This window comes from Lepisma saccharinum, chromosome 4 (assembly GCF_977018435.1).
Source record: "Lepisma saccharinum chromosome 4, izLepSacc3.1, whole genome shotgun sequence".
NCBI classification, from domain to species: domain Eukaryota; kingdom Metazoa; phylum Arthropoda; class Insecta; order Zygentoma; family Lepismatidae; genus Lepisma; species Lepisma saccharinum.
Genome location: NC_139232.1, coordinates 7,789,161 through 7,815,367, shown reverse-complemented (window position 1 = coordinate 7,815,367; position 26,207 = coordinate 7,789,161). Strand labels below are relative to the sequence as shown.

Below are 26,207 nucleotides of genomic sequence, written 5' to 3'. Positions count from 1 at the left end.
ACATTACCCTTACACCTTTGAAATCCATGTTATTTTTTTCAAAACCGGAAGTAGCGTCCCCGCCTCCGCTGAACACGAACGAAAATGTAAACATCCGGTAAATGCGATATATTATTAAGTTACCTTCCTCTTTAGGCATATGCTTTGCAGTATGCATCCAGTTCGTAATTTGTTTTTCTTTCTCCCGGCGGGAAATCAATTCATGAGTGCCCAAGACTTGATATTGAGGATCGCGAAGTGAGGTGCAATATATATTTTCATAAATGTCAGGGTCATTTATTTCGTGTGGGTAAAAGTTTACTATTCGTCGGACACCTATAACTTCTGGGTTTCGTCCATTTTTGACATTCATACTTACGTATCTGCTTCGCGGAACATTCCGTGAATGGTTTTTGGGGCTATCCATCCCGGAATCGGTGCGAAATTTAAACAAAAAAATTATTTTCGTTTGAAATTTTTGACTCAAAATTTCTCAGAGATTCCGGGCTCCGCCCCTGGGGTAATTGACCTACCGCCCCCAACCGCTAACGCGGCCCCGCCTCCGCTCCGGCTCCCCGGCTTTCTCTATAGACGCCCTGTTAAAGGCATGTTAGAAATTTTGTCCGGAGTCACCTGCCCCCCAATGAGCCCCAAACTTTTAAATTTGAAGAAATCCGTTTCCAGGATACGGAAAACTTACCTGAATTTCACACAAAACACCTTCCCGATGTTAGACAATACTACAGGAACTTATTACGGTAAGTAGTTTCTTCTGTAGAAATGAAGAAATCTGTCCGACGGATAGTAAACAAGTACCATTTTTACAGAAACTACTTACGGAAATGAGTTTCTCTAAGGTATCCAACGTTAGTCGAGGTATTTTCTTTCATCATGGTATCTATTTGACCGGGAAATCATGACAGTGTTTCCAACCCACCATCTTTTTAACTATGCTTGCCTAACCAAACCTAACCTAACCTTATTGGAATGGTTCGTGGGGTTATCCGTCAGCCACCCTTGCATAATGTACAATTTGCACATGTGACGAACACTATAGTAGGTATTTTTCGGTGAAGAAGGTTGGAAACATGCCCGGGATTTGATTCACAAGTCAATGGAGAATTTTGAAAGCAGTCCACTTTATGCACAGGAAGGCTAATCACTCATTTTCTACAAGTTGTAAACTAGTACGATTGCAGAGATACATCAAACTGGGCAGTTTGTTTCCGGGAAGGGGATTCAAATATGCCCGGGGAGAATTGGAAAAATCACCCTTATCGATTGTAAATAAAACATTTGTAATGTGTGTTATCATTCGCAAAGTAAGCGATATCCCACCATTGCGTGCGTTCGGTAGCACTTAGAAAAATGTGTTATTTTTAGTAGAAAAATTGTTTGTTTTCGTGTAAAAGCATAATGCCACCTTGAACTATGTTCCGCAGTACACAATTGGTAAGTAAGAACCATGCGAAACACAAAATATCTGATTTTAATGTGTCTATGATCTATGAAACTGGTACCCCATCTAGATACATGTGGGTTTCCAAGGAGTTTTCTGAATCAGTCTGTTTACCGTGCAGCAAGATATTATGTACCCTAAATGCTTTCATAGATCGGTTAGGTGGGTCAGGTTAAGGGCTCTTAGCATTAAAATAACATCCCTATATGCTTTCAGAATTACGTTACTAGGGTTTCAACCATGACACTCCTTTGAGCATCATGTGGAGGCTCCAAACAGTGCTAATTGCTTTTACCAAGCTTGAAATTTAATGTAACAATCATTTCAACAATTCTGCCATCATCTTCCTATGAAACTTTGAAAATAACATTAAACATCTGGAACAGTTACCAATGTAAGTTTTTAAATATTTATTTTTATCAACTAATTATTGGTATTACCTTTTATGAAAAATAATTTACAGATTGGATTGATATCAAACTTGCATTTACTTGAGTTTAAGAAATTGTGATTTTCTTTTTCCAGATCACTTGAAGAAACAGCTGGAGGATTACGCCTCTCAGTACAACAAAATAAAAATTATTCGAGCCTCGAAGAGAGAAGGCCTCATCCGGGCTAGATTATTGGGAGCAGCACATGCGACAGCACCAGTTTTAACGTACTTAGATTCTCACTGTGAATGCACAACAGGTAGGTATTAACTTTGTAGTGTGTAAATACAGAGGGTTAAAACTGCTTTGTCAGAATAACCTTCTATGGAAAAACCTTACCTTTTGGCACTCAGGAGATGTACTACACACAGAATTTATTAAAATATGCAGGACTCAGAACTATAGGCCTACTTAGCACAGTATGCCAGAGATGCAGGTTGAAGTTCTGGCCAAACCTGCATTTCTCACTAAACTTTCTACATTACCTGAGGTAAGAATATCTGGTTTTTGGTTTTGCAAGGAAGATTCATAAATCAGCAGTTTGCCATAAACTTGGCATTCTTTTTTATAATAATTTAAAATATCTTGGATGGTCTGCATTTAAAATAGGAGTTTGGGTTTCTGCTTCCCCTCCTGGTAATGTTTCACTTATCGGAACCCAATACTAAAAAATATAATATTTTCTGTACAAGCAAGCATTTCATGAATCAAATAAAATTTACTTGAAAATAATCTTGTAGGGATATAGTTTATATTTTAATTTGACAACTATTTTCATAATTTGAATTTTGGAATATGTGTACATTTAATTTCAGACTACAGTGTTTGAGATCATTTATTAACTCCTGATCAGTCGTTAGTGAATGCGGTGCTCACCCTTGCTTTTAAAGCATATTTCACTGCATTTTAATTTTTTAAAATTAATTTTTTGTACTTCAAACTATCTGTTTATTATACCTCATCTTCTCTATTAAATTTTTGTTTAAAAATATTTGTTTTCAAGCAGCGTAATATATCGTCGAAGCGAACAACTCTCAGTGCTAACAATAAGCACATTTTCCTTAAAGCTAGAGACTACAGTGCAGTTCCATCTGTGTTGCACAAATTTAATATCATATAAATCACAAACACTTTTCGTATTCCCTATTAACACAACAAAATCATAAGGTACAAAACTCACTAGAAACAGCATTGGCTTATTGACTAAATAATGCACAAAGCTAAATAATAAAGGGCGTATCCAGAGGACCCCCCCCCCCCCATTCCTTTCTTCTTTTTGAAAATACTATGGAAGATTCAACATACTTTCCGATGAGGCATTGGATGTGGCAGGTACAGAAAATTCTCTCTGTGCAGGGTTTGTGGATTCTGAATATAACATAAACTAAAAGCAGTGGGAGCGATGGGGTTCCAATAGTGGAGTAGGAGGGCAAGAACAGTTTACTTTCCCTTTATACATAAGGTTTAGCATAGTACGGGAGCAAAAGGAGGGGACAATTTCCTCCCTCCCCCTAATCGCCGCCACTGACTAAAAGTGTTTTTTTTTTTTGTTTTTTTCACACTGGGTAGTGATATATCAGTTGAAAGTCTGACTTCAGTGAGAAACTGTTTTGTTACAGTAAGTGAAGTTTTCGTTTCTTTGAAAAAAATACATGCGGAGGTGATATAGTAAAAAGAAATATATTGCATTATGTACCAAACTATTCTCAGTGTGTGAATAAACTCTATTTCTAGAAAAACATGATTCACTTCATGTTTTTATTAAATTTCTTCAACCTTGTCAGAGTAAACCATCCCAAGCAAGTGACTTGTAGCCACAGTTGAAAAAAAGGAACTTTCTTAATTGTACTCCTTATCTGTGAAAAGTTTTTCAGTTTTACTCTACAATTTGTCAAAGTATTTCGAGCCCTCATCACAATTTAGCCTCTGCTCTGTCTTACCCAAGAGATGCCACAGAAATGCTTCATAGACTTCTGGAAATTTCAGATGAATAGTTCAGCCAAATATTTCAAACTGCTTTTAAAAATTCGTCTTTGTAGCTGATCAGTGGTGATTCATTCTTAGTTTTGGACTTTTAACCACTGTGTAAATCTTTAAAAAGCAATGTTTCAGAGGCTTTTGAAAAGTGTCAACAGACATTCAAGTCTGAAATTATGATTCCAAGAATAACAAAACAGACGCAAAAAGAAAAAAATGGATATAACTATCCTTATACTATTATAGAATGGAGGAGAGGGACATGCTATTGGCCTTAGGGGATGGCTAATGGCTGGACCTTCTCTCAAATTATCTATCTGGATACGCCTCTGATAATAATAATAATAAATGTAACTTAATTGGTCACGGAAACTGCTAAGTAATCTCATTAGAATGTGATTAGCTCAATCGTGACACTCTAAAAGTCAGCTAGAGAGTTCCACAGGCCAGTATTTTTAATACTGTTAAAATGGCACTTCATTATAATGGAAGGTGAGCATGACACTCATCCCCAACTGATGGCAGGTTAAATCTCTTTGAATTTTACAGATAACTTGATAATAATGTAAAATAATACTTTGTGACATAATACAACATTTTTATACAAGAAACCTAGCAGTATAGTCTTAATGCTGTAAGGAGACACATGTAGTGTATATTTTTACATGTGCTAGTATCATAAATGTGTGTGTTTTACTGAAGTGTTTTATGTTATATCTTCATCACCTCTTCTTTTAGTTTATTTGTAGCATTTTGAACTGTGTAAGTGTATTTGGTTGTAATTGTTATGTTTTAATGTGCATAGCTTTCTGTAGGATGACATTAAAATTCCTTCCATAAACGAATGCACTTCTAAATTTGGCAGGTGCAGACTTAATTAATGAACCATTTGTGGATGATCTTTCAGAGGAGACCATTTAGCAAAGTAAAAAAATTCAAAGTTAATCGTGGATTTAAGACTTGTACTTTCTTTTGCTATTTCTGAAGACTAATTTATGTGGTTAGTTTGCAGCAGTGGTGTTGGTATTACTAGCGCAGGTTCACATATTTATGTAAACAAAACAAGTTGCTACCCTACTTTCTTCTGTATCTACCATGTCTTTTAATTTTTCCAACTTGTTTTCCTTCTAACAAGTGATATACAAGAAAGTCGGTTCGAGGTAAGAATATCCCTTGTTTTGTTTACATAAATAGTAACAATGCTTCTACTACACTGCAGTTTGTATTTTTGGCATGTTTTATTTTTTATAAAGTACAGCCTAATATACCTTGATCCAGATTACATGATACCAGGAAATGTATTAATTAACGAAAGTTTATGTGGCATGAACCATAGGAACATGCCTTCTGTGGGATGGAGAGAGGGGTGGTGCACTCTGTCTCCTAAAATTCTTCAAGAGGGGCAGATATGTTTATGTGCAAAGTATGTGCCTGTCACCCCTCCCAATACATGAAATACATTGAAAACTACAATATCGCCACCACAGTGGTCGAGCATGTTAAGTGGCAGACTTTCGATATTGTCACCATGTTTGAATTCTGGTCTGGATGTGGCTGTTCTTTGCGAGTGTCCCTTAATTAATTTCATCTAATCATCATGATTAGTCAACATAAGTGACACAAAAAAGCGATGCTGAATAAAATATAAATACTACAACTTAGAAGATGAGAATTCATCACTATGAAGATATGATATGATATTTTATTCTGATTAATGAATTGTAGAAAGTTGTATTCATCCCATACCATGCCCATACTGTCTAAGGCATTATGTTTTGGGCTCCGGCTATGCGACACTCGCAGGTTCTTGTCTCCTGGGGCAAGTGCAACAACTTTTCTCCTGAGATTTCGGCATGTGTATGTACCCGGTGACCATCATGAGGAAATTCTGAGCTACGAATGAGTAGCGTAACCCGGTCATGGAGACCTACAACAACGACTGGGGGTTCGTCGTGCTGACCACACGTCAAACCATAACTGGTTGAATGATCCCCCACCTTGGCAGATGTGAGTGATGCCTGCACTCGGTAGGCTCTCACGGGCTGTTGCACAAGTTGTGTTTGCATTTTTGTTATTTTCGTCCCTTTCCTACCACTTTTGGCCCATTGCAATGACAAGGATGAGTGACGAGTAGATGAAATTGATTAAAAGGCACTCGCAAAGAACACCCGTACATAGAAGAAAACTCAAGCCCGGGAACTTTAGTGGCAAAATCAAAAGTTGACCACTAACATGCTGTACAGAATATAAGAGAAAATTTATTACTCTTTGCCTTATCTATTTAAACTTTCTATTGCTTGAAGTGTGACTTGGATTAGAGTATTTGGGCTGTAACCTACATGGTTGTATTTATGTACTGGTGTAATACTCTTATTATTCTATGACTTCTCTCGTAACTAGCATTGCTTACATAGAACTGACGTTTATTGCAACCTTTCAGCTTGGTGGTGGTATATAATATAATACGTACATATGAGCTGGGATAACAATAAGTATAATTGCAAAGAATGTAACGAAGTTCAGCTCAAATCGTGACAGTTAAGGAAACATAGTCCTGCAATGATTAACTATAAGGGAAAGCATTAGAAATAACATTTATTATCTTAGAACAGACAAATAATAGAGTACAAGAGTATTGAAAGTCATAACACAACTTAAATAAACTTTTCACAACATTTATATGTAAATCAATTAAAACATACTCTTTTTGTGCTGATAGGAAACCATGCTAGATGAAAAATTAAGAACATAGTTATGGCCCAATGCTCTCTCCTAATACCAATCTTCAAATATCTGATACTTAACTGGCATATTATTTGAACCTTAATAAAGGACACAAGAAATGTGTTGAGACCTTTTTTCATTAGAAAATTGGGCTTATATTAATGAACAAGAGATAAGAACACTTTCTTTCCAATTTTCTGACAACACTGTGAAAACAAATTAAAATTCAGTCATTCTAAGTATTTATACTGGTTACAGTTTACTTCACAATATGTTTTCAGAATCTTAATTTCATGTCTTGCATTTCCACATAAGTATGCTGTAAAACGAAAATATTGTCAAGAAATAATAATGTGTATGCAAGTCGAACATATTATGTTCTGATGTGACATTCTTGAAATTGCCATTGGTAGTTTGGGTAGTAAGAAGCAAATTCATAGTTTGAACTTGTAGTTTGGTTCATATGGGTCTCTTCTATAGGTAGTGTCAGTTGCTAAAATTATAAGTTTATTATAAAATAAGTTAATGCTGCTTTTGTTAACCTTCTTGTACCCAAGAAGCAAAGTAATAAGTAATTTGTATGATTTTGCAAATTTAACAGTTATTTTGAAAAATAATCCCGGATGATATTTTTATTGAATAGGAAACTTTTTATTCTTCCCCCTTCCCCTTTGATTCTGCTCGCTCCAGAGTTAGGTCATAAGTTACGCCCATGTTTTCTTTGTAGAACACTTCTACTCATCTACAAACCAATAATGCATTTTGCAATGCTTCTTGCAGTCACTGAAAACATTCTTGTATTTTGTGTCTGCGAGCAATTTTAATTTTTATTCAACAGTGGTGTTCCACTTTCATAAAGCACATCTTTAGGACACTTGCACTTTCCTTCTGTAATTTTAGAAAATTTCATTCTACATAAACAAACACCACTACGTTCGCTCAACCACAGTCCACTATGAACTACCTAACACACAATGGCATCTGGCACACACAGGTCGTGGAACCGTAATGTTGTGATTAGTTTATGTCTGTCCCTTGTATATAAACATTAATATTACTAGAACCAGGGCCTGAAGTGAAAAATATTAGCTGGGGGATATTTGGTCAAGAATCAAGGTTAGCTGGTGGGATGTTCCTATTGTTTAACATGGTGACAGTGAGACAGCTGGGGGAATGTTTTGCAAAAATTTTGCTAGTGCGGGGAGATACCACATCCCCCCTTACTTCGAGCACTGACTGTAACCCATATTTTTAGCACTAAAATATAATGTTTTAACATTATATATGCATATCCTTCCTTTTCGTAGATAGTATCCATTTTTTAATAATGTTTTGTAATATAATGAGAGGTGTGGCACTTTTAAAACCATTTTAACATACTTACATCATATCATATGGTACATAATTATGTTTAAGTAATTAAGAAATAACAGAATGCATAAGGAATCATTTCTTTGATTAAATTATTTTTAATCTTATTCAGTATTAAGAAGTAAACTTACTTTTGTACTAACTATTACCATTATTTGTCAGAGATGAATAAATTAGTTTCTCTTACTCAATATCTGCATTAATATTTAATAATGTTGAAATACCATAACAACATAATTACTATCCATTGTGCATTCACAAAATCTCTCCACTGTATAAGTACTGTTTATTTTATTAGTTTGACTATAGGTGTCATCATTTCATAAGTTATGTATGTGTGCGTGTGAATTCTGAAATCAAACTCTTATTTTAGACTATCTTACTGTTCTCTGCTTGTATACAGATTGTGTGTACGTTGTATGTGTTCTTTCATGTGTGTAGGTAAGAAATTGTTTAAAAATTATTTGTTATTCTTCTTTAACTATTGCACATTGTCAATGATATAATCCAATTTGCAGAAAACTAAAACTAGTGTATTATGTGGAAACTAGCAAATATTAACTTTGTGTAGAAGTGTTTCCATGTAATTAAAATCAAATTGAATAGTGGCACATGTCAGATGCTGCTTGACAATGATCCAGTCAAATACTGACATATGCAGTATCTTGAAGTTGTAATTTCTGATTTAAGGTGGTCAAGAATACAAGCAAAACCATTAATTGATATATGAGCAAAGTATATATATTAAAAATTATTTAACTTAACTAAATTTAATCCTAACGTCTAAATAGCTGTTCAACTCAATAAGCTCACACAAAACAGATTATTGATGAGGAACGTTTAAATGCACACAGCAAGACAAATATTTGAGAATGTTGAAATTGATAGAATGGAAGATATACTGATGTAATTTAACTTGTGAAAAACTGTTCTTTTAATGGGCTTTCCCGGTGGTGCAGTGGTAACGCCGTTGCCTTGTAATTAAGGGGTACTGAGTTCAATTCTATGTGGAGGCACATAGTGGTTCGGATCCCACATTAAACTTAGTGGTTCGAATCACACATTAAACTGTAGGTCCAGTCCCGATTAGCCTTACTGAGCATAAAATGCACTTAAAACATCAACTGTTTTTTTAAGATTGAATATATCATTTACATTGGTTTCATTCAGAGATGTATTTTTTAACATGGAATCTAAAAGGAGAGAGAAATCATATGAGTGTCAACTTTCAAAGTAATTGAGTTCCTTGATAGCTTAATTATTTCACTTAAATGACACCAGGAAGCTGTGGTAGAGAACTAATTCTTATACATCTTTTTAGAAAAATCTCAATTACAACCACAAAGCAAGCGACATATCTGAATTCTTACTTCAAATTGAACATTTCACATTTAATGAAAGGTTCTTATACTTGGATAACTTACCCTTATAAAACTAGTCTACACAATGAATGAAGAATAATTAATTACCCAATGAGAAAATATATGCAGTGTTGATGAATTACAATAAAGGAATATAGCAGTGTACATGTAAATTTATGTACATTTTATTCCATGCTTATTTATTAAAAATTTCAAATCTGACGACACATGTAAATATTATGTATTTCAATAAAATGAACTTAAATTTATTCATGGAAGGCAACGAAATAAATATTACCACCAAAAACTTTAATTATTCAGAGCAACATGAATACTTTTGATCATGCTCCATATTTTTTTGAACTCTTTTAAACTTAAAATTGAAAAAAAAATTATTTAAATTAAAATTGTTTAATATCTCGAACATGATTATCATTAACAATTTTTTTTTATTCTTTCTTCATTTTTTTCTAATTTTAAAGAGAATAAGGAGTTCAATTGTTACCATTTGTTATATATCAATTGTGGAATATATAAAATTTACTCTTTATATTGCTTCCAATTATGTGGGGGATTTTAAGGGGTTAAGAAACGAAACATGAGCTGTTTTCCACATCCATTTTTGTTGTTTAGTACAGTAAAACCTGTCTATCCCAGAACATGATGGTTCCGAGCAAAATTTTCCAACTTAACAGTTTTCCTTCTTATACGGGGTTGACTTTAAATACAGTATAGAGCGCTGCAGGAAATAATTGAAAGACAGATTTACATTTCGCATTACTTATAATGTAGAGTACTAATGCATGTACATACATTTATAAAAATGCGATACACTTTTTACAGTATTGTAAGAATGTACAGTACGTACTTATGTAGCTTTCCGAACCTGGGACCGCTGGCATCGTAGCGCGTTGTGCATAGAGGGAAAGATTGAAAGATGGAATAAGAGAGGTAAAGAAAGATGAGATAAGTGAAGAAAAAAGAAAGAAACCAAGAGATATCAAGAAAAATAGAAAGATGATGAAAGAACAGAGGAGAAATAGACAAAGAAAGGTGGAGAAAGAGGGTAAGAGATGAAAGAAAAAAATGGTTTGTAACAGCTGTGAGTCTTGTAGCGCATTCTTTCATATCAACAATGTTACCGATAAGCAAGTGGCAACAGAGGCGTGTTCCACTTACAGTATTGCAGTGTTTTCTTGCAAGCGAAAAAAAAAATAAAGGAAGAAATTTCCATCTTACTGAGAATAAAAACATCTCGTTGGTCTTTAAATGGTGTTCCGTTTCCACGTTAAGAAGGTTTCCACCTTAAGCAGGTCATTTTCAGGTGTAAAATCGGTCCGTTCTGGAGACTTTTTTTTTTCCGTATTTACAGGTTTCCTTCTTATAGAGGTTCCCGGATATGCAGTTTTTAATGTTTAAGGGATTAATTGCTTATCACAAAACAACAAGAAATAAGTGCACCTTTTAAAAATGTCACTTTTCAAATTCAGGTAACTAATATCTGAAAGGTAAAAATAATATGTGTGTGGTATATGGTACAGGTTATAAACCTTGTTGGTGCACCTCTGTTGAATGTTTTATGTTTACGTGTTATCTATCTAGATAGTATTACCCACCATTCTCTTTGCAGGCTGGCTTGAACCTTTGCTTGATCGAATAGCACGTAATTCTACCACTGTAGTGTGTCCTGTCATAGATGTAATAGATGACAATTCACTGGAATATCACTGGCGGGACTCGGGAGGGGTCAATGTGGGAGGGTTTGATTGGAATTTGCAGGTAATTAACAACTGGTGATGGTTGCTTTAGTTCCAGACATTGGACTCTGTGCTTGAAATGCTCTAATCTGAATGTGAGCTACCTAGATAATTTAGTGCAGCTTATAAGAGCAACAATTGCTAAATGGACCGCTTCTTTCTATATTTTGGAACACTTTTGGAAATTTATGCAAGAAGTTTTAATACTCATATTAGGGATGTGACAAAAAAAACATTTCTGCTAATGACTTCATTTAGCATATCAAAACTGAGGGATTTTGATGCATCATAATTGATTTTGGTAAAAATCTTATATTTAAACAAGTTTCAATATTAAGTTTTCTAGCTGTGTAAGCACATGGGCCAGATTTAATACATTACAGTGTTGTTTTTCTCCTATGAGAGAGAACCTAATAATTATAGTTTTTAAAGTATGTTTTCTTGTAATGCTTTTAACATTTAAATACCATTGGGGGCGCATATGTCACTGGTATGTGAGGTCACTAACACCGGCTGTGACATATATAAAGTACATTTTGTGACTTTTGGTGCATACTGTGGCTCAGATAATGTTTTGAGATGTATGTTTTGAATGCTACATGAACCTCTCATTAGTAATTACTCCCTCTGTCCCATAATTATAGTCCGGTATGCCAAAATGGTAACTTTTTATTTATGTACTTTTGGATACTTGATCGGCCAATTTGTACTGATCCTTGAGTAATAACGTTGTATGACTCATTCCCGTGTTTCATTTTCTTCTTCTGTATACACAAATGTCACAGTTTAAATATCGGACAAGTATTTTGTGACAACAAACAAAAGTGTACCGGACAATAATTATGGGACAGAGGGAGTAGTAAAGTTTAATTTGATTCTGGCTATATTTGAGGGGAGGATTTTTAATTTCCCACCAAAGTATCAGAAACAAGCACCCAATTATTGCCACGAGAATGAAACACATATCAGACAATGTGCAGGCACCATTTTGAAACCTCACGTCTCGGTGTTCCCTACGTGGAGGCCCAATGAAATTTCATTATTTTTTTTTAAACTTTCTTCTTCTTCTATTAGATAATGAATTTTAATTTTTCTGACCAAATATAAAATTTTATTTAAAATCTCGCAGAATTTAAATCTATCACTGAAAATGCTCCCCACATTATGCCACACTGTCGCAGCTGCCATGTAACTGTTAAATCTCTCACACTTTATTCCTATCTTACATATATTGAACAAATGCTACTACACTAATATAAAATTTATGAGATTATAATATAAAAACACATTTTTATAAAAAAGAATTCCCAAATGCTGGAAATGTCATTCTACGTCTATTGAAGTTTAACAGCACTGATAAAGTACCAGTATGAAATGTGCAGGTATCAATTTTTGTCATTCTACCAATCTGATATAAAATTGTGATTGTTCTTTGAAGAACATTACACTTGTATGGAACCAATTGACTACAATGAGTTTTGTATTTGAAAAGACAATGCATATTTAGACATTCACTTTACAAAACCAGGGCACATAATTTATTATGTTTATAGTCAAGAAATAATAGCTAAATTGTACAATTTTGCACTAAACTACAGACTACTTGTACTAACATGGGATTGGCAAAATTGTCTGTAATTTTACCAATATACCTTTATGCTGATACTTGTGGAATAATCTGTTTATTTAAAAGTATAAATGTAAGAATATGTTAAATATTAACTTAAGAATCTGTTTTTTTTAAAAAAAAAACATTGTTGAATATATCGAAATTAGCAAATTTTCTTGCATTGTCACATCACTAATTTATAAAAATTTCGAAGCATGTTCATACGAGAAATTGATTATATATTATTGCATGTTGAACTACATGCAGCTTTATTTCGAATAATTATACACAAAACTTTTTTCTTTGCATGCTTTCATTCTGTTTCTTCGGCTGAATCCATGACCATTTGAAGATAATTCCTGGAATTGAATAAACTTTTACTTTCATGAATAAATGAACGCTGTAGTGCTCAACAAGAAAACCTAATTTTAATTGGAATGAAGCAGCAGTACTCCCGCCAATATCCAATATTAAACCCTCCAGATAATATTTGGTTCGGTCAGTTTCTTTTAATTGATGGAGAAAAACTCTTAACTTCCTCAAAGAAACTATACATCGTGAAACCAAAGTGTGTGCTTTATTAATGTTCTTAACTATTTTCTCCACTGTAGTCCTGTTGTTATGTAGTGTGTGTGTATCCATCTCCATATGTTTGTGTGTGTGTTAGTATGTCAATTCTATAATGAAATTGTTTTCTGCATTACACTTGTCAAATCTGTCTGCCTACCATATATTTCAAGATTTTTTGCTAAGTTGTTATTGCACAGAATTTGTTAACATTTATCACTTGTTCTTTTGACATAAAACTCAAATAGCATTTATTTTATGAATGTATTCATTTTGTTACTTTATCAAATATTTTCAGCATTCGCTCATTTAAACCAAAATGTGTACATTATTTCACAAAACAATTCATAATGGGCAGTAGAAATTCACTCTACAGTTGAAGCAGTAATATGGATATTCACATTCATATTGATGAATTTATAGTATGATGAATAAAGCTATTGCCTTCTAAGTAAAGGGTCCTAGGTTCGATTTCTGATTGATACATTTCGACAGTTTACTTCTCATTGTACACATAAGTCAGTCTGTTACCCTATCTGTATGTAGAACAAACTTTTGGCAATCAGTTTTTCACCATATTCATGTATTCAATATAAAAGTGTGAAGCAAACATTTTCTTTCAGAATAAGTGTTGTTTAAAATTTTTTTATTAGAAATTCTTTATTCTTTATTCATGGGCGAAGTTCAGCCTGTGGCTGAATTGTGAATTCATTGCATTAATTGCATTTTCAATACAAATGTGTGACTAAAATTCTTAATTGGAACACAAATAAAGCATGGCCTGAATACAATCCGATATGGACTATGGAGAATTGTAGAAGATACTGAGAATTAAAGACTTAATGCAACTGTTAAAGTATGAACATAATTTGAACTAATAGCATAAATGTGTAAATTCAAAAATCCTTTTAACAGAATCTAATCAAACTCCTTAATATAATATTTTTGATTTAAAATGTTGACAAATACAAAAATTTAACAAATGAGAGATTTTTGACAAAGAACATGAGTTTGATTCTGAATGGCTTGATATCCTGGTCAAGTTGAATCATATCACTATTCAATTATTTAGTTGCTCATAATTGCAGTTCAAGACCTTTGAAATGTCACCACTGTTATCATCCTTGTACTTGCACTGCATGTGTTTTTTTTAGTTAATTATAATATACAAATTTATATCATTTCAGTAGATATTATACGTGTGATAACACAGGGTGTCCAGAAAATAGGTAACTATTTTCATGTTTCAGCCAACTTAGGATTTTCATTCTCTTTTCTTTATTTGCAGGGTGATTAACAGGCATAATATTGACAATTGCCGAATGTGTTGCAGGTGTAATATGGCATCTACAGGGTGTTCCATATGATGAGATGAAGGGCCTCCCTGATGGTGCAGTGGTAGCGTCATCGCCTTGTAATCAAGAGGTCTCTGGTTCAATACTTGGTGGAGGCACATAGTGGTTCAGATTCCACTTTAAACTGTAGGTCCACCGATTTGCTTTACTGTGCATAAAGTGGACTTAAAACACCAATTCAACAACAACATCATATGATGAGCTGCGACAATGGTTTCAGCGGAAATTTCGAAAGATTGGAACTACAAATTTATCCATATGGAGACTTTTGAATAAGTTCAATGTTTATTTTCATGGAATGCCGCTTCATTGCTGAATAGCACTTTGCTCATTAAGTCATAAGTCTCCACAGAATCCAACAAATTGATGCACATTGTCATACGGTCCGCAAAGTGCTCTGCATGCAATTGGCATGACACCTGTAAATGATACGCATGCTTCTTCAAGGTGAATTTCAGCACTTTGAACACTATTGATTTGAGAATGCCCAATTGAAGTACAAGAGAACGTACAGATTTACAACTCCGTTCAATTTGACTCGCATATAGCTTCAACATCAGCCTCGCTTGTGGAAGGTCGACCTGCTCAAGACTCATGTGCAACTGTACCTGTTCATTAGAACTTATTCAACAGTCTCATGTGGATTTATTAGTAGGTCCAGACTTATGAAATTTCTGCTGAAACCGCTGTCGCAGTGTATGGAACACCCTGTAGATGCCATGTTACAATGGCAACACATTCAGCAATGGTCAAATTTATGCGTGGTAATCACCCTGCAAATAAAGAAGAATAATGAAAGTCCTAAGTTCGGTGAAATTCTAAAATAGTTACTTATTTTCTGGACACCCTGTATTTATATTTTGAAAAATATTTCCTTTCAAATCATTTTCTCATTCTGAAATATCATGCTTACAGAAATGTAAAAATAAGTTTTATTTACTGGTGGTAACTTACAATTTCCTAGAACTGTATAATGCTTGAAACATATACTATAAATATGAGGCATATTTTTAAAGTAAGTTCTGTTTTGATATTACATAAACACAAGGACACATGTTGTAATCATTTTATTTTTATATGAAAGCCTACATCTACGTTTCAACATAATTGTCACCTACATTAAGGCACTTTTGCCTTACGACCAGCTTCTGAATGCTATTCATAGAAATCGGCCGCCTGATCTGATAACCACCATGAGCACAACTTCCGGTAATTTAAGCGTACTGTCACAATTTTATACAGAAAACTTCTGGAAACTCCGTAGATAAAGATGAAATCGCAAAGCATCTGTTTTCGTGCACTTTTTTTATCAACTTGCTGCAGCAGGTCATCGTTAATGACGGACGGTCGCCCACTCCTTCCCTCGTCATTCACGTTTGTACGGCCATCTTTAAATGCCCTCACCCATCTTCTTACCATGCTATCACTCATAGTGTTGTCTCCATACACTTCTGCAATCTGCCGATGGGTTTCAGCCACTTTCACGTCTCTTGCACTTAGAAAACGAATGACAGCACGTAGTTCACACTCCATGGAACTTTCAATCGTGTGAGGCATTGTAACCACACCTGAACAACTGTCTACTCGGGCGAACGGTTGCGTACTGCTGTCTGTGGCAAGCCCATAGATGCAGCGCTACAGCAGCCAAATTGCAAAACGGGACTTACTTTAAAAATAAGCCTCGTATATATTTATTATTATTTGCTGTACATTCACTCCATTTACATTTTCCCAATTTGTCCACGTTGGACCCATTCCACCAATACAAAGCTATATTTCCAAAAGTGTTACTGTAATCAGTTTAGTAATGTAATCAACATAAGATATATTAAGCTGGCATATTCAGATTGGAGCATAGAAAGCATAACTTTTAGTATTTATGTTAGTTTGTAAGCAAACTTGATTTCTGCAGGATGGTTGGAACCATTATTGGATCGTATTGGTCGCAACAGTACAACTGTAGTGTGTCCTCAAATTGATATTATAGCAGACGACACACTTGAGTACAAGAAGGGATCAGGTACTGCTGTAGGAGGCTTTAGATGGAATCTTCAGGTACTGTATGGACATTACATTTCATGTCTCTTCTCTTGCGACATTATGTGCAAAGGTATTAGTGACCTATACATTAAGAGAATTAGTCTATAGGATGTGTGTATATTTAACCAAGTAATACTGTGGTTAAGTTACTACTACATTTAATTGTTATAGTTTAACTTGGTCTTTGATTTAATATATTGTCTCACCAATGCCAAAATCATGAATGCAAATTTTGACTTTTTCACCTATTGGAGTTTCTGTCTACTTTTTGTTAATAGATTAATTCCTATGCTAACTAAATAAACACGTGGCTCAACAGCCCATGAGGGCCAGGGTCTACTTATCGACTGCCAGTCGATCAGTTATGGAATGATGTGTGGTCAGCACGACAAACTCCCAGTCGTGGTTGTAGGTTTGCATGACCGGGTTACACTACTCCTTTGTAGCTCCCCAATTTCCTGACGATGGTGGGTGACAGTCAGTCTCATACACAGGCTGAAATCTCAGGAGAAAGGTTGTTACGCTTACCACAGGAACTCAAACCTGCATGCGTCCCATAACCGGTGCCCAAAGCATGACACTTTATACTGCTCTGCCATGGTGCAGGACTCCTGTGCTAACATATATGATATTATAAACCATCGTAAGGACATTATCGATGACAACATTTATCCAAATGAAGAACCTCTTTTCTTCTAGATCTTAAATATTAAAATGCATTTATATCAAAGTAAGATTTAACATGTTTGCAGTTTTGGCATTGGTGCAACAATATGAAACATGTTTGAAAAGTACTGTTCATTTATTTTTAAAATTAATATATTCACAAAGAATCGCCTTTTTCTGTGAAACAGCCACTTCTACACTGCAGTTTTGATGTTATCCATATTTTGAATGCAAGAAATGCGAAACTAACTGAAAATTCCTAACTGGATGTGTAAATACTTGTTACAAAACAAATAAACAGCACAATTCAAGACACTGTGAGAGAGTGACAAAGCTTATGACTCCATCTCAGACTTCAGTCATCATCAGGACTGGCTAGCATCATCGAAACCTCAACCCTGTCTTCTTTGCTGTCTCTCGACCAGCCATGATGATGACTCCAAGATAGAGTCGACAGCTTGGATGGACTTTTAAAGTGTTTTGTGTCATTCTGTTTCTTTGCTTTGTGTAGTTTTTAACAAGAATGTTTCCTGCATATAAAGTAATAAGATTTTTAATAGATGTGTAAGCCCCACTTTAGACGAAAGCATTTTCCTTAGCATTTTTCTTAACATTTGTACCGTGACCAAAATTCTACCGTGTAAGTGAGAAATTTTATGGCATTTCTCAAGGATAGGATCCGTCCTATTTCCGTAGTATTTTTTTTTTTTAGCATAACCAATCAGAAGCAACCTCGATGTCCGAGGGCATATGTAATGGCGGCTGCAGGAGATGTAAACAATGTATCACTTCACATTTTTAAAAGATAACTATTCAACCGAGATCAATAAAGTTTCATATTAAATGGTTTTAAGAACAAAAAATGGCACTGCTTAAATACATACTTTGTAGCATTTACTGTACACGTATGGAAGAATATTACTCCCTCTGTCCCATAATTATTGTCCGGTATGCCAAAATGGTAACTTTTTATTTAGGTTCTTTTGGATACTTGATTGGCCAATTTGTACTGATCCTTGAGTAATAACGTTGTATGACACATTCCCATGTTTCATTTTTTTCTTCTGTATACACCAATGCCACGGTTTGCATATCAGACAATTATTATGGGACTAGAAACAAAAGTGTACCGGACAATAATTATGGGACAGAGAGAGTAGTTTTTTTCAAATGAAAACACTGTGAACTCACCATAGATGATGTAACTCGATGTGTCTTTCATGCTGCATGTCAAGAAAAAGGGCCAATCAGTTATTACAGAGAATAAAATCAAGCGAGAAAATTTTTATTTTGGTGCTATACAAGTGCATACCCTGGCTATTTTTCTACATAGTCACCATGACGCTCCAAGTATTTTTGGTACCATGGAATAAGTTTATGTAGACCCTCTGCATAGAAATCTGCCACCTGGGATCTCAGCCAGTCGAGAACTGATGTCTTGAGAAGTTCACCATCATTGAAATGTTGCGAAACAAGCCACTTTTTGAGGTGAAGGAACAGAAAGTAATCACTTGGGTAAGATCAGGACTGTATGGTGGGTGATTAAAACGTTCCCATCGGAATTTTTGAATTGTCGGAACAGTACTGTCATCTGATTGTGTGCAGGCATTGTCATGAATAAGCAGAATTCCAGACCGTAACATTCCTCTTCGCCGGTTTTAGATGGCACATCACAGATTAGTCAGTGTATGGCAATACACATCTGCTGTGATGGTTCGTCCGGGTTCCAGGAATTCCATGAGGATTACACCTTTTTGGTCCCAAACAACGGTTGCCACGATTTTGCAATGTGATGGTGTTTGCTTGAATTTCTTCAATTCCGGTGAACCAGAGTGACAGCATTGCATGGATTGCTGCTTCGACTCACCAGTGACGTACGATATCCAGGTTTCATCTCCAGTCACTGTGTGAGAAAACAAGTCATCTCCATCCTTCTCCCAACGGGCCAAAAAATCATGTGCTGATTTCATTCTTTCATCTATGTGAGTGTTTGTCAACATTTTTGGCACCCACCTCGCACACAGTTTGTGATAACTCAGATTGTCCATTACAATTTGGTGCAATGTTTTATCAGACACTTCAGGAAACTCCTTGCCTAGATCAGTAATGGTGAAATGGTGATTGGATCGCACTTTCTCATCAACACGTTGCACAAGGTCGTCCGTCTGAACACTAGGCCTGCCGTTCCGCTCGTCATCATGAACATTTGAACGTCCTTCCCGAAAAGCATGGCACCATGATTGTCTTACCTTTTCTTCACTCATTACTGTTGGTCCGTAAATGGCACACAATTCCCGATGAATGTCAGCTGCACTCAGTCCTTTTGTGTTTAGAAATCTACTCACTGACCTCACCTCGCATTTGGCGGGATTTTCTATTACATGAGCCACTTCAACTTCCTGCTACTCGCACGTACGCACCTTCACACTGAGAAATATACCTCTGTTGCAGGCACAGAATACTAAAGCATGCTTCCATGCACACGCACCTTCATCAGTGTTGCCAGTCCAAAGTAAAAAATTATCTGCCTTTTTTTTTTTTTTTTTACATGTGCCTCGTACATTGTAATCGCAAAAGCTAACTGAAATGTTCCATGATATGTTTTTGTGTAAAGTGTACATACTCTCTGCTATAAGATTTTTGGAAGCATTTACATAGCATTTATGCTATGAAAAATGTTAAAGGAAATGCTTTCGTGTAAAGCCAGCCTAAAGTTTACACGAGAGATGGGAATGGTGAGGGTATGGGTTAGAAAGTTCAACAAAGGCATGAGAACATGCTTGAAGAGGTGTGGAGTGGCCATCTTGGGTCGATGATGATTGATGTATTCACCTTTCATTCTTACGGGCCACACTTAGCACTTTTTATGTTGTGTTCTTTCATTTCAACAATTCTCTTGATGACCAATGTTCCAACAACAACAACAATAATGATATCAAAAGAGCAGTGCAAAAATGGCTGTCTTTACATGAGGCTTTGTTGTACAGTCAGGCACACTTCTGGGCTGTAACAATAACATTAAAAGTCAACGAGGTGGTTACCAGCTAGAAGTAGTGTCTGTGACTGTACAGTGTGAGTACATAAACTAGTATCTTCATCATGATAGTTTCTCAATAAATATAACTATGTAGAAAAATAGTGTAAGGATTTGCTATTCCGACAAAAATTATTATTTTTTAAAATCCTTGGTCTCTTTTTTTTTCAAAATTTCCTAACTATTTAGTTCTTAAATATGTTTTGTATATTGCCCGACCCTGTGGCCGAGTGGTTAGCACATCGCGCTGCGATGCCAAGGGTCCCGGGTTCGAATCCCGGTCGGGCTTGGTTGTTTGTGAATGTCCATTCATCAATTTCATCATTTCATCACTCATCCCCATCTTCGCAAATTAGCCAAGAGGCACAAAACGCGAAGTAAAATAAACTAAATCAAATCGAAAAAAAAAAATGTTTTGTATATTAATTCCTCTCTGTAAAGACAAATAATTCTTCATGGTATGAAAATGAAATTTACAAAGAAGTACAGTGGAACCTCGATTTTAGGTTTCTCAGGGGGCCAAGTGAAAAACTTAAATTTTTTCTCGATTTTACATTTTATAACATTTTGCTACGTTGGGACCAACAGAATTGAATGTGTCATGCAGGAAGATGTAAAACCTGGGAATCTCATATCGGGTTTCCATTGTGTAATCTTTATTTCTTAGCAGACACTAATTGATAAAAGTGCAAAATATCTTAAATGGAATTTAGATCAACTTCAAATGTTGCAGTTAGTAGAATTTTGAGCAGACATGCATTGCTATTTTTTATTTCAATTTTTTATCATCTCATAAATATTATTTATTTTTTATGAATGCAATAAGGCAGTTCTAATTTTATCTTGAGAATACACTTTTCATATTTATAAACTCTTTTTAGTTGGTGAATTTTTGTGTGTGTTGAATAGCAACAGTTTTCCTTTTGTAATTTGCAACACTACACCACTCAGCCTTCTACTTTATAACCATTATTGCCCATCATATTTTTATTAATTTATGGTTATTAATGCCCATTAGTAATTTATTTAACATTTTCATAAAACTTATTGGATAATATAATTAGAGAACATACCAGGGGGTCTTTAAAATTAATATGCGCACATGAACAGATATGAGGAAAGAATGGAGGAGTGTTGAGAATGGTCCTACCAAATGGGATACTAATTATGTAGTGGTACTGCATAGGAGAATTTTGCAGATAGAACTGGACAATGTGACCAGAGTCGTATTGTCCATGTTACCATACATTGGTAAACCAACTTTTTACATATATTTTTATACATCTAGCTTTAATATATGGGTAGGAAAGTGAAGTTTTCATTTTAGTGATACCACCGAAAAGTGGAAGAAAACACAATGAAGTGTTTAAAATATATTTGGGTAGATTAAGGAGGCCAATTTTTTTTATTTTTTTTTGTAATCACGAAATAAAGTGAATTATGCCATTTTTAAGAATAACACCCAATTTTGCACTTTAATTATAGAAACGCCGCAAAACATAACACTTCTTCTGTTCAAAGAGAGTTAGTTACCTGAAGCGCTATGAGTTCTGTTATTTCTAGCCTATAGCTGGTGAGCAAAAGAGATTGTCACGCTTTATTTATTGCAGTTTGGCAGTTTCGTGTTTATTGCATATTTAGTGGCCGGTGAGATGAAAGTTTTCTAAATGCAAGAAATTTGGTAATTTTTCACAAAGGTAACCCTTAAATTAATTTTTTGCCATTAAAACTAACCTTTGTCTCAGTTTTCCAGAACTAAAGGAATGTGAAAATTTTAAGCACAGAAGGAACAGTAAGAATTCATGTAAAATGACACTGAATTGCAATAAGAAATAACATCAAAATTTAGGAAAAAATAAAACTAAGACTTCATGACCCTGTATATGTGTAATTGTTCATTACATATTATGCAAACTATTATAACAAGCAAACTTCTGAACTAGAATTTAAGTAAATTATTTGAAGAACTTGATGACTGATTTATGTATGCCACTGATTGTTGTCCAACACACCCTTCTGACTACTGGGTTTTCTGCCCAGTTGTGTGTGGGGAGGATGACTGAGCTGAGTGACTGACTATTTAAAAGCATGTGCCTTCAGAGTTAGTTCCACCACTGCAAAGAGCATTGGCAGGAGCAAACTGCTTGTTCTCTTTTGTTTCTGTGCCTCGCATAGCAGAGGCAGTGTTGCTACATGAAGGAAAAATTTCCTTGCTGCAAGGAAATCCAGGTTCAATTTTAGGTAAAAAGAGAAATTTTATGAAAAATATAGAAATTTCATGAAAATTTGAAGTTGGTGGACTTCTATTTTAGTTTTTCGTGCCTGCATTGATGTTTTATTTCTATTATATTTAATTAATCTAGTTGGGGTGTATAATAAATACTGTTACTAGAAAGTTATTGAAGAATATGGTGAAATTCCTACTATTTACACTTACACTTACACTTATTTCCTGTTACTCCGCTTTGGAGCGTAGGGCCTCAACGAAGCATCGCCAACTGACTCTGTTTCCAGACATCTTCCTTATCTCGTTCTAGGTCTTTCCTGCTTCCCATATTTCTTGTTCTATTGTCCTTCTCCAACTCATTCTTGGCCTTCCTCTCCTACGTTGTCTTTGTGGATTCCAGCTCAATGCTTGTCTCTCTATTGCCGATGGATCTTTCCTCAATGTGTGGCCAATCCACTTCCACGGTCTTCTTTTGATCTGTATTGCCACCGGTTCCTCTTGCGTACGTTTCCATAGATTTTCATTTGAGATAATATATGGCCAATATATTCCCAGAAGTTTCCTTAGACATCTGTTTATGAATGTCTGTAGGTCTTTAGTAATTATCTTTGTTACTTTCCAAGTTTCACATCCATAAAGGAGAACTGACTTCACATTAGTTCTAAAAATTCGCAGCTTAGTTCTTATTGAAATTTCTCTGGCTTTCCAAACTTTATATAGCTGAATAAATGCCACATTTGCTTTCCTAATTCTTGATCTAACATCATCTTCTGTTACCCCTGCATTTGTCACCAAACTCCCCAGATATGTAAACTCCTTAACCTCTTCAATATTTTCCTCATTGAAGTGAAAATTTTCCATCTTTTTTACATTTGTTCTTAATGATTTTGTCTTTGTACTATTTATCTTTAAACCAACTCTTTTCCCTTTCTTATCCAAATCTCCTAATTTCTTTTCCATATTATGGCATGTGTGAGATAGCAGACAAACATCATCTGCAAAGTCCAAGTCTTCTAGCTGTTGGGCGAGACTCCAATTTATACCTCTTCTTTTTCCTCTTGTTACCCTCTTCATTACTTTATCAATTACCATCAGAAATATTGTTGGTGATAAAATACATCCTTGCCTTACTCCTGAAATAACTGGTATTGGATCCATAAGTATTCCCTCATGCACAACTTTGTATGTGGAACCATCAAGGAGTTTTTAATAAGATCAATCATATGTGCTGGAATGCCATATTATTTTACAATTGTCCACATTTTCATTCTATTTACAGAGTCAAATGCTTTCTGGAAATCCACAAATATAAGGTACAGATTAGAGAAGTATTCCATACCCTGTTCTGTTATAATACGCAGTGTATTTATCTGATCTATACAGGAACGGTTGCTTTGAAAGCCTGCTTGTTCTCTCCGGATCTTTTTCTCAACACATCCTTTAATTCGGTTTAAAATAATTCTACTTAGAACTTTGCTAGGAACTGAAAGTAGTGTTATGCCTATCCAGTTGTTGCAGTTAGTAATATCTCCCTTCTTAGGTATTTTTACTAGTAAACCTCTTTTCCAATCTTCTGGTATTGATTTTGTTTTCCATATTTTTGCAAAAAGTGGTTGTAATATTTCTATTGTCATCTCCATGTCTTCCTTAAGAATTTCTGGTGGAATGTTCTCAATTCCAGGTGCTTTACCACTCTTTTGTTCTCTCAGTGCTTTTTTTATTTCTTCTTTTGTTGGTTCTTTAGTAGTTATTTCATCTTCTATTTCATATTCTGGCATTTCTTCCGGTATTTCAAGCAAATCTTCTGTCTCTTCTATGGTTCGGTTTAATACTTCTGAAAAATGTTCTTTCCATCTATTTAGCTGATTTTCCTTGTTCGTAAGTATTCTCACTGGGTTCTTTTGAGATAAGATCTTTGTAATTTGGTATACTTCCTTCATATTTCCCTCATTTACTGCTTTTTCTGCCTTCCCGGCTAACTCGTTGGTCCATTTTCTATAGTGCGAGCTGCGCACTATATTTCACTTCATGATCCTTTTTCCTATATTCTTCTTGTAATTCTGCTTTCCTTTTCCTAGTTTTACACATATTCATCTTTTGCTTAATGTGTTTCCTTTCTTCTATTTTTCTCCAAGTTTCCTCTAACATCCAGTTCTTTTTCTTAGGGTTTTTATATCCCAAAACTTCTTTTGATACCGTTGTAAATGTATTTTTCGCCTTTTCCCAGTGTTGTTCCACCTCATCACCATCCAGCTCCCCTAGTTCTTGATATTTGTTTTGAAGTTGCAACTTGAAGTCCTGTTTTACACTATTATTCTGTAGTTTTCCAATGTTAAACTTTGTGCTTTGTTTATTAAATTTCTCCTTTGCTGCCATAATTTTTACCCTAAAACTGGCTACTATAAGATGATGATCACTGCTAATGTCTGCTCCACGTTTACTTCTCACATCTAATAAAGATGTTCTCAATTTCCTACTTATAGCTATATGATCAATCTGATTTTGAGTTCTATGATCTGGGGATACCCAAGAGATCTTATGTATATTTTTATGTGCAAATAGTGTACCTCCAATAGTCATTTCATTTGAGGCACACCAATCTACAAACATTTCCCCATTTTCATTTCTATCACCTAGACCATGCTTGCCAATCACTTGCTCCAGTCCAACATTTTCCGAGCCAATTTTAGCATTTAAATCGCCCATTACAATAATAACATCTTTCTTCTTAACCTTATTTATAGTGTCTTGTAATTCTTTATAGAACTCTTATTTTTCTTCTATTTCTGCTTGGTTTGTAGGTGCATAGCATTGTATGATGCTCACATTTCTAACCTTTGCCTGTAATCTGACCATAATTATTCGTTCAGATACAGGCTTCCAGTCCAATATACTTCGAGCAGTCTTCTTGTTTATGAGTATGCCTACTCCATTAAGATGTTCATCATCTTCATCTGGTCTACCTGAATATAGGAATGTCATACCACTAGATGTTTTAATCTCTCCAAATTCATTCCAACGCACTTCGCTCATTCCCAGGATGTCCAACTTATATTTCTCCATTTCTGCATCTACTTGTTGCAATTTTCCTGCCTCATATAATGTTCTAACATTCCAAAACCCCACTAGCGTTTTCTTTTTAAGTCCAAAGGTCGTCAACAGTTTGTCCGTCCGGCTATTTCCTCATTTGGTTTCTTTAATAATCTATTTTAAGGGTAGTGGGTTATTGGCCCTCTGACCCCGAGTGCCATGATGGGGCTGCCATCTTTAGGCCTTGGCACTTGCCACTCCACAATGTGGGACACAGATGCAGATGTTCGCATTTGTTTGTTTGGGACTGGGTAGGAAGCCTTAGTCTGGCTTCTCTTCTGAGACCTGTCCAGAATGGGTGACCCTGCTGGTAGAAAAATCTACCGCTGGCATAGCTTTCAGCCTCAACAAAGCATGCAAACCCCTCTGCCCACACGGTCAGTGCTACTTTAAGGCGGCGTTCCCTGGAGGGGCCTACTATTTACACTCTATTAAGAAAAAACAACCTGCATCATGTATTTTATTTTGAATTTCACCATTACTTGGCTTGTCTGCCAAAAATGAGGAAATTACAGTAATTTTAGTGTGGGAATTAGGATGGCAATTTTCTTCTGGCTGTA

General features: G+C 35.2%; 1 protein-coding gene across 8 annotated transcripts in view; it reads left to right on the top strand.

Annotated features, from left to right (window-relative positions):
• Pgant9 (polypeptide N-acetylgalactosaminyltransferase 9) overlaps positions 1–26,207 on the top strand; it is a 912,350-nt gene that overhangs the window by 851,923 nt on the left and 34,220 nt on the right. For 7 of the 8 annotated variants that reach the window (XM_083120277.1, XM_083120271.1, XM_083120272.1 and 4 more), the window contains 2 exons: positions 1,964–2,128; positions 10,933–11,081. In XM_083120277.1, coding sequence (XP_082976403.1) covers positions 1,964–2,128; positions 10,933–11,081 — 314 coding nt within the window. Of the gene's footprint in view, positions 1–1,963; positions 2,129–10,932; positions 11,082–16,502; positions 16,646–26,207 lie in introns of all 8 variants that reach the window. The other variant, XM_083120278.1, reaches the window with a different exon arrangement.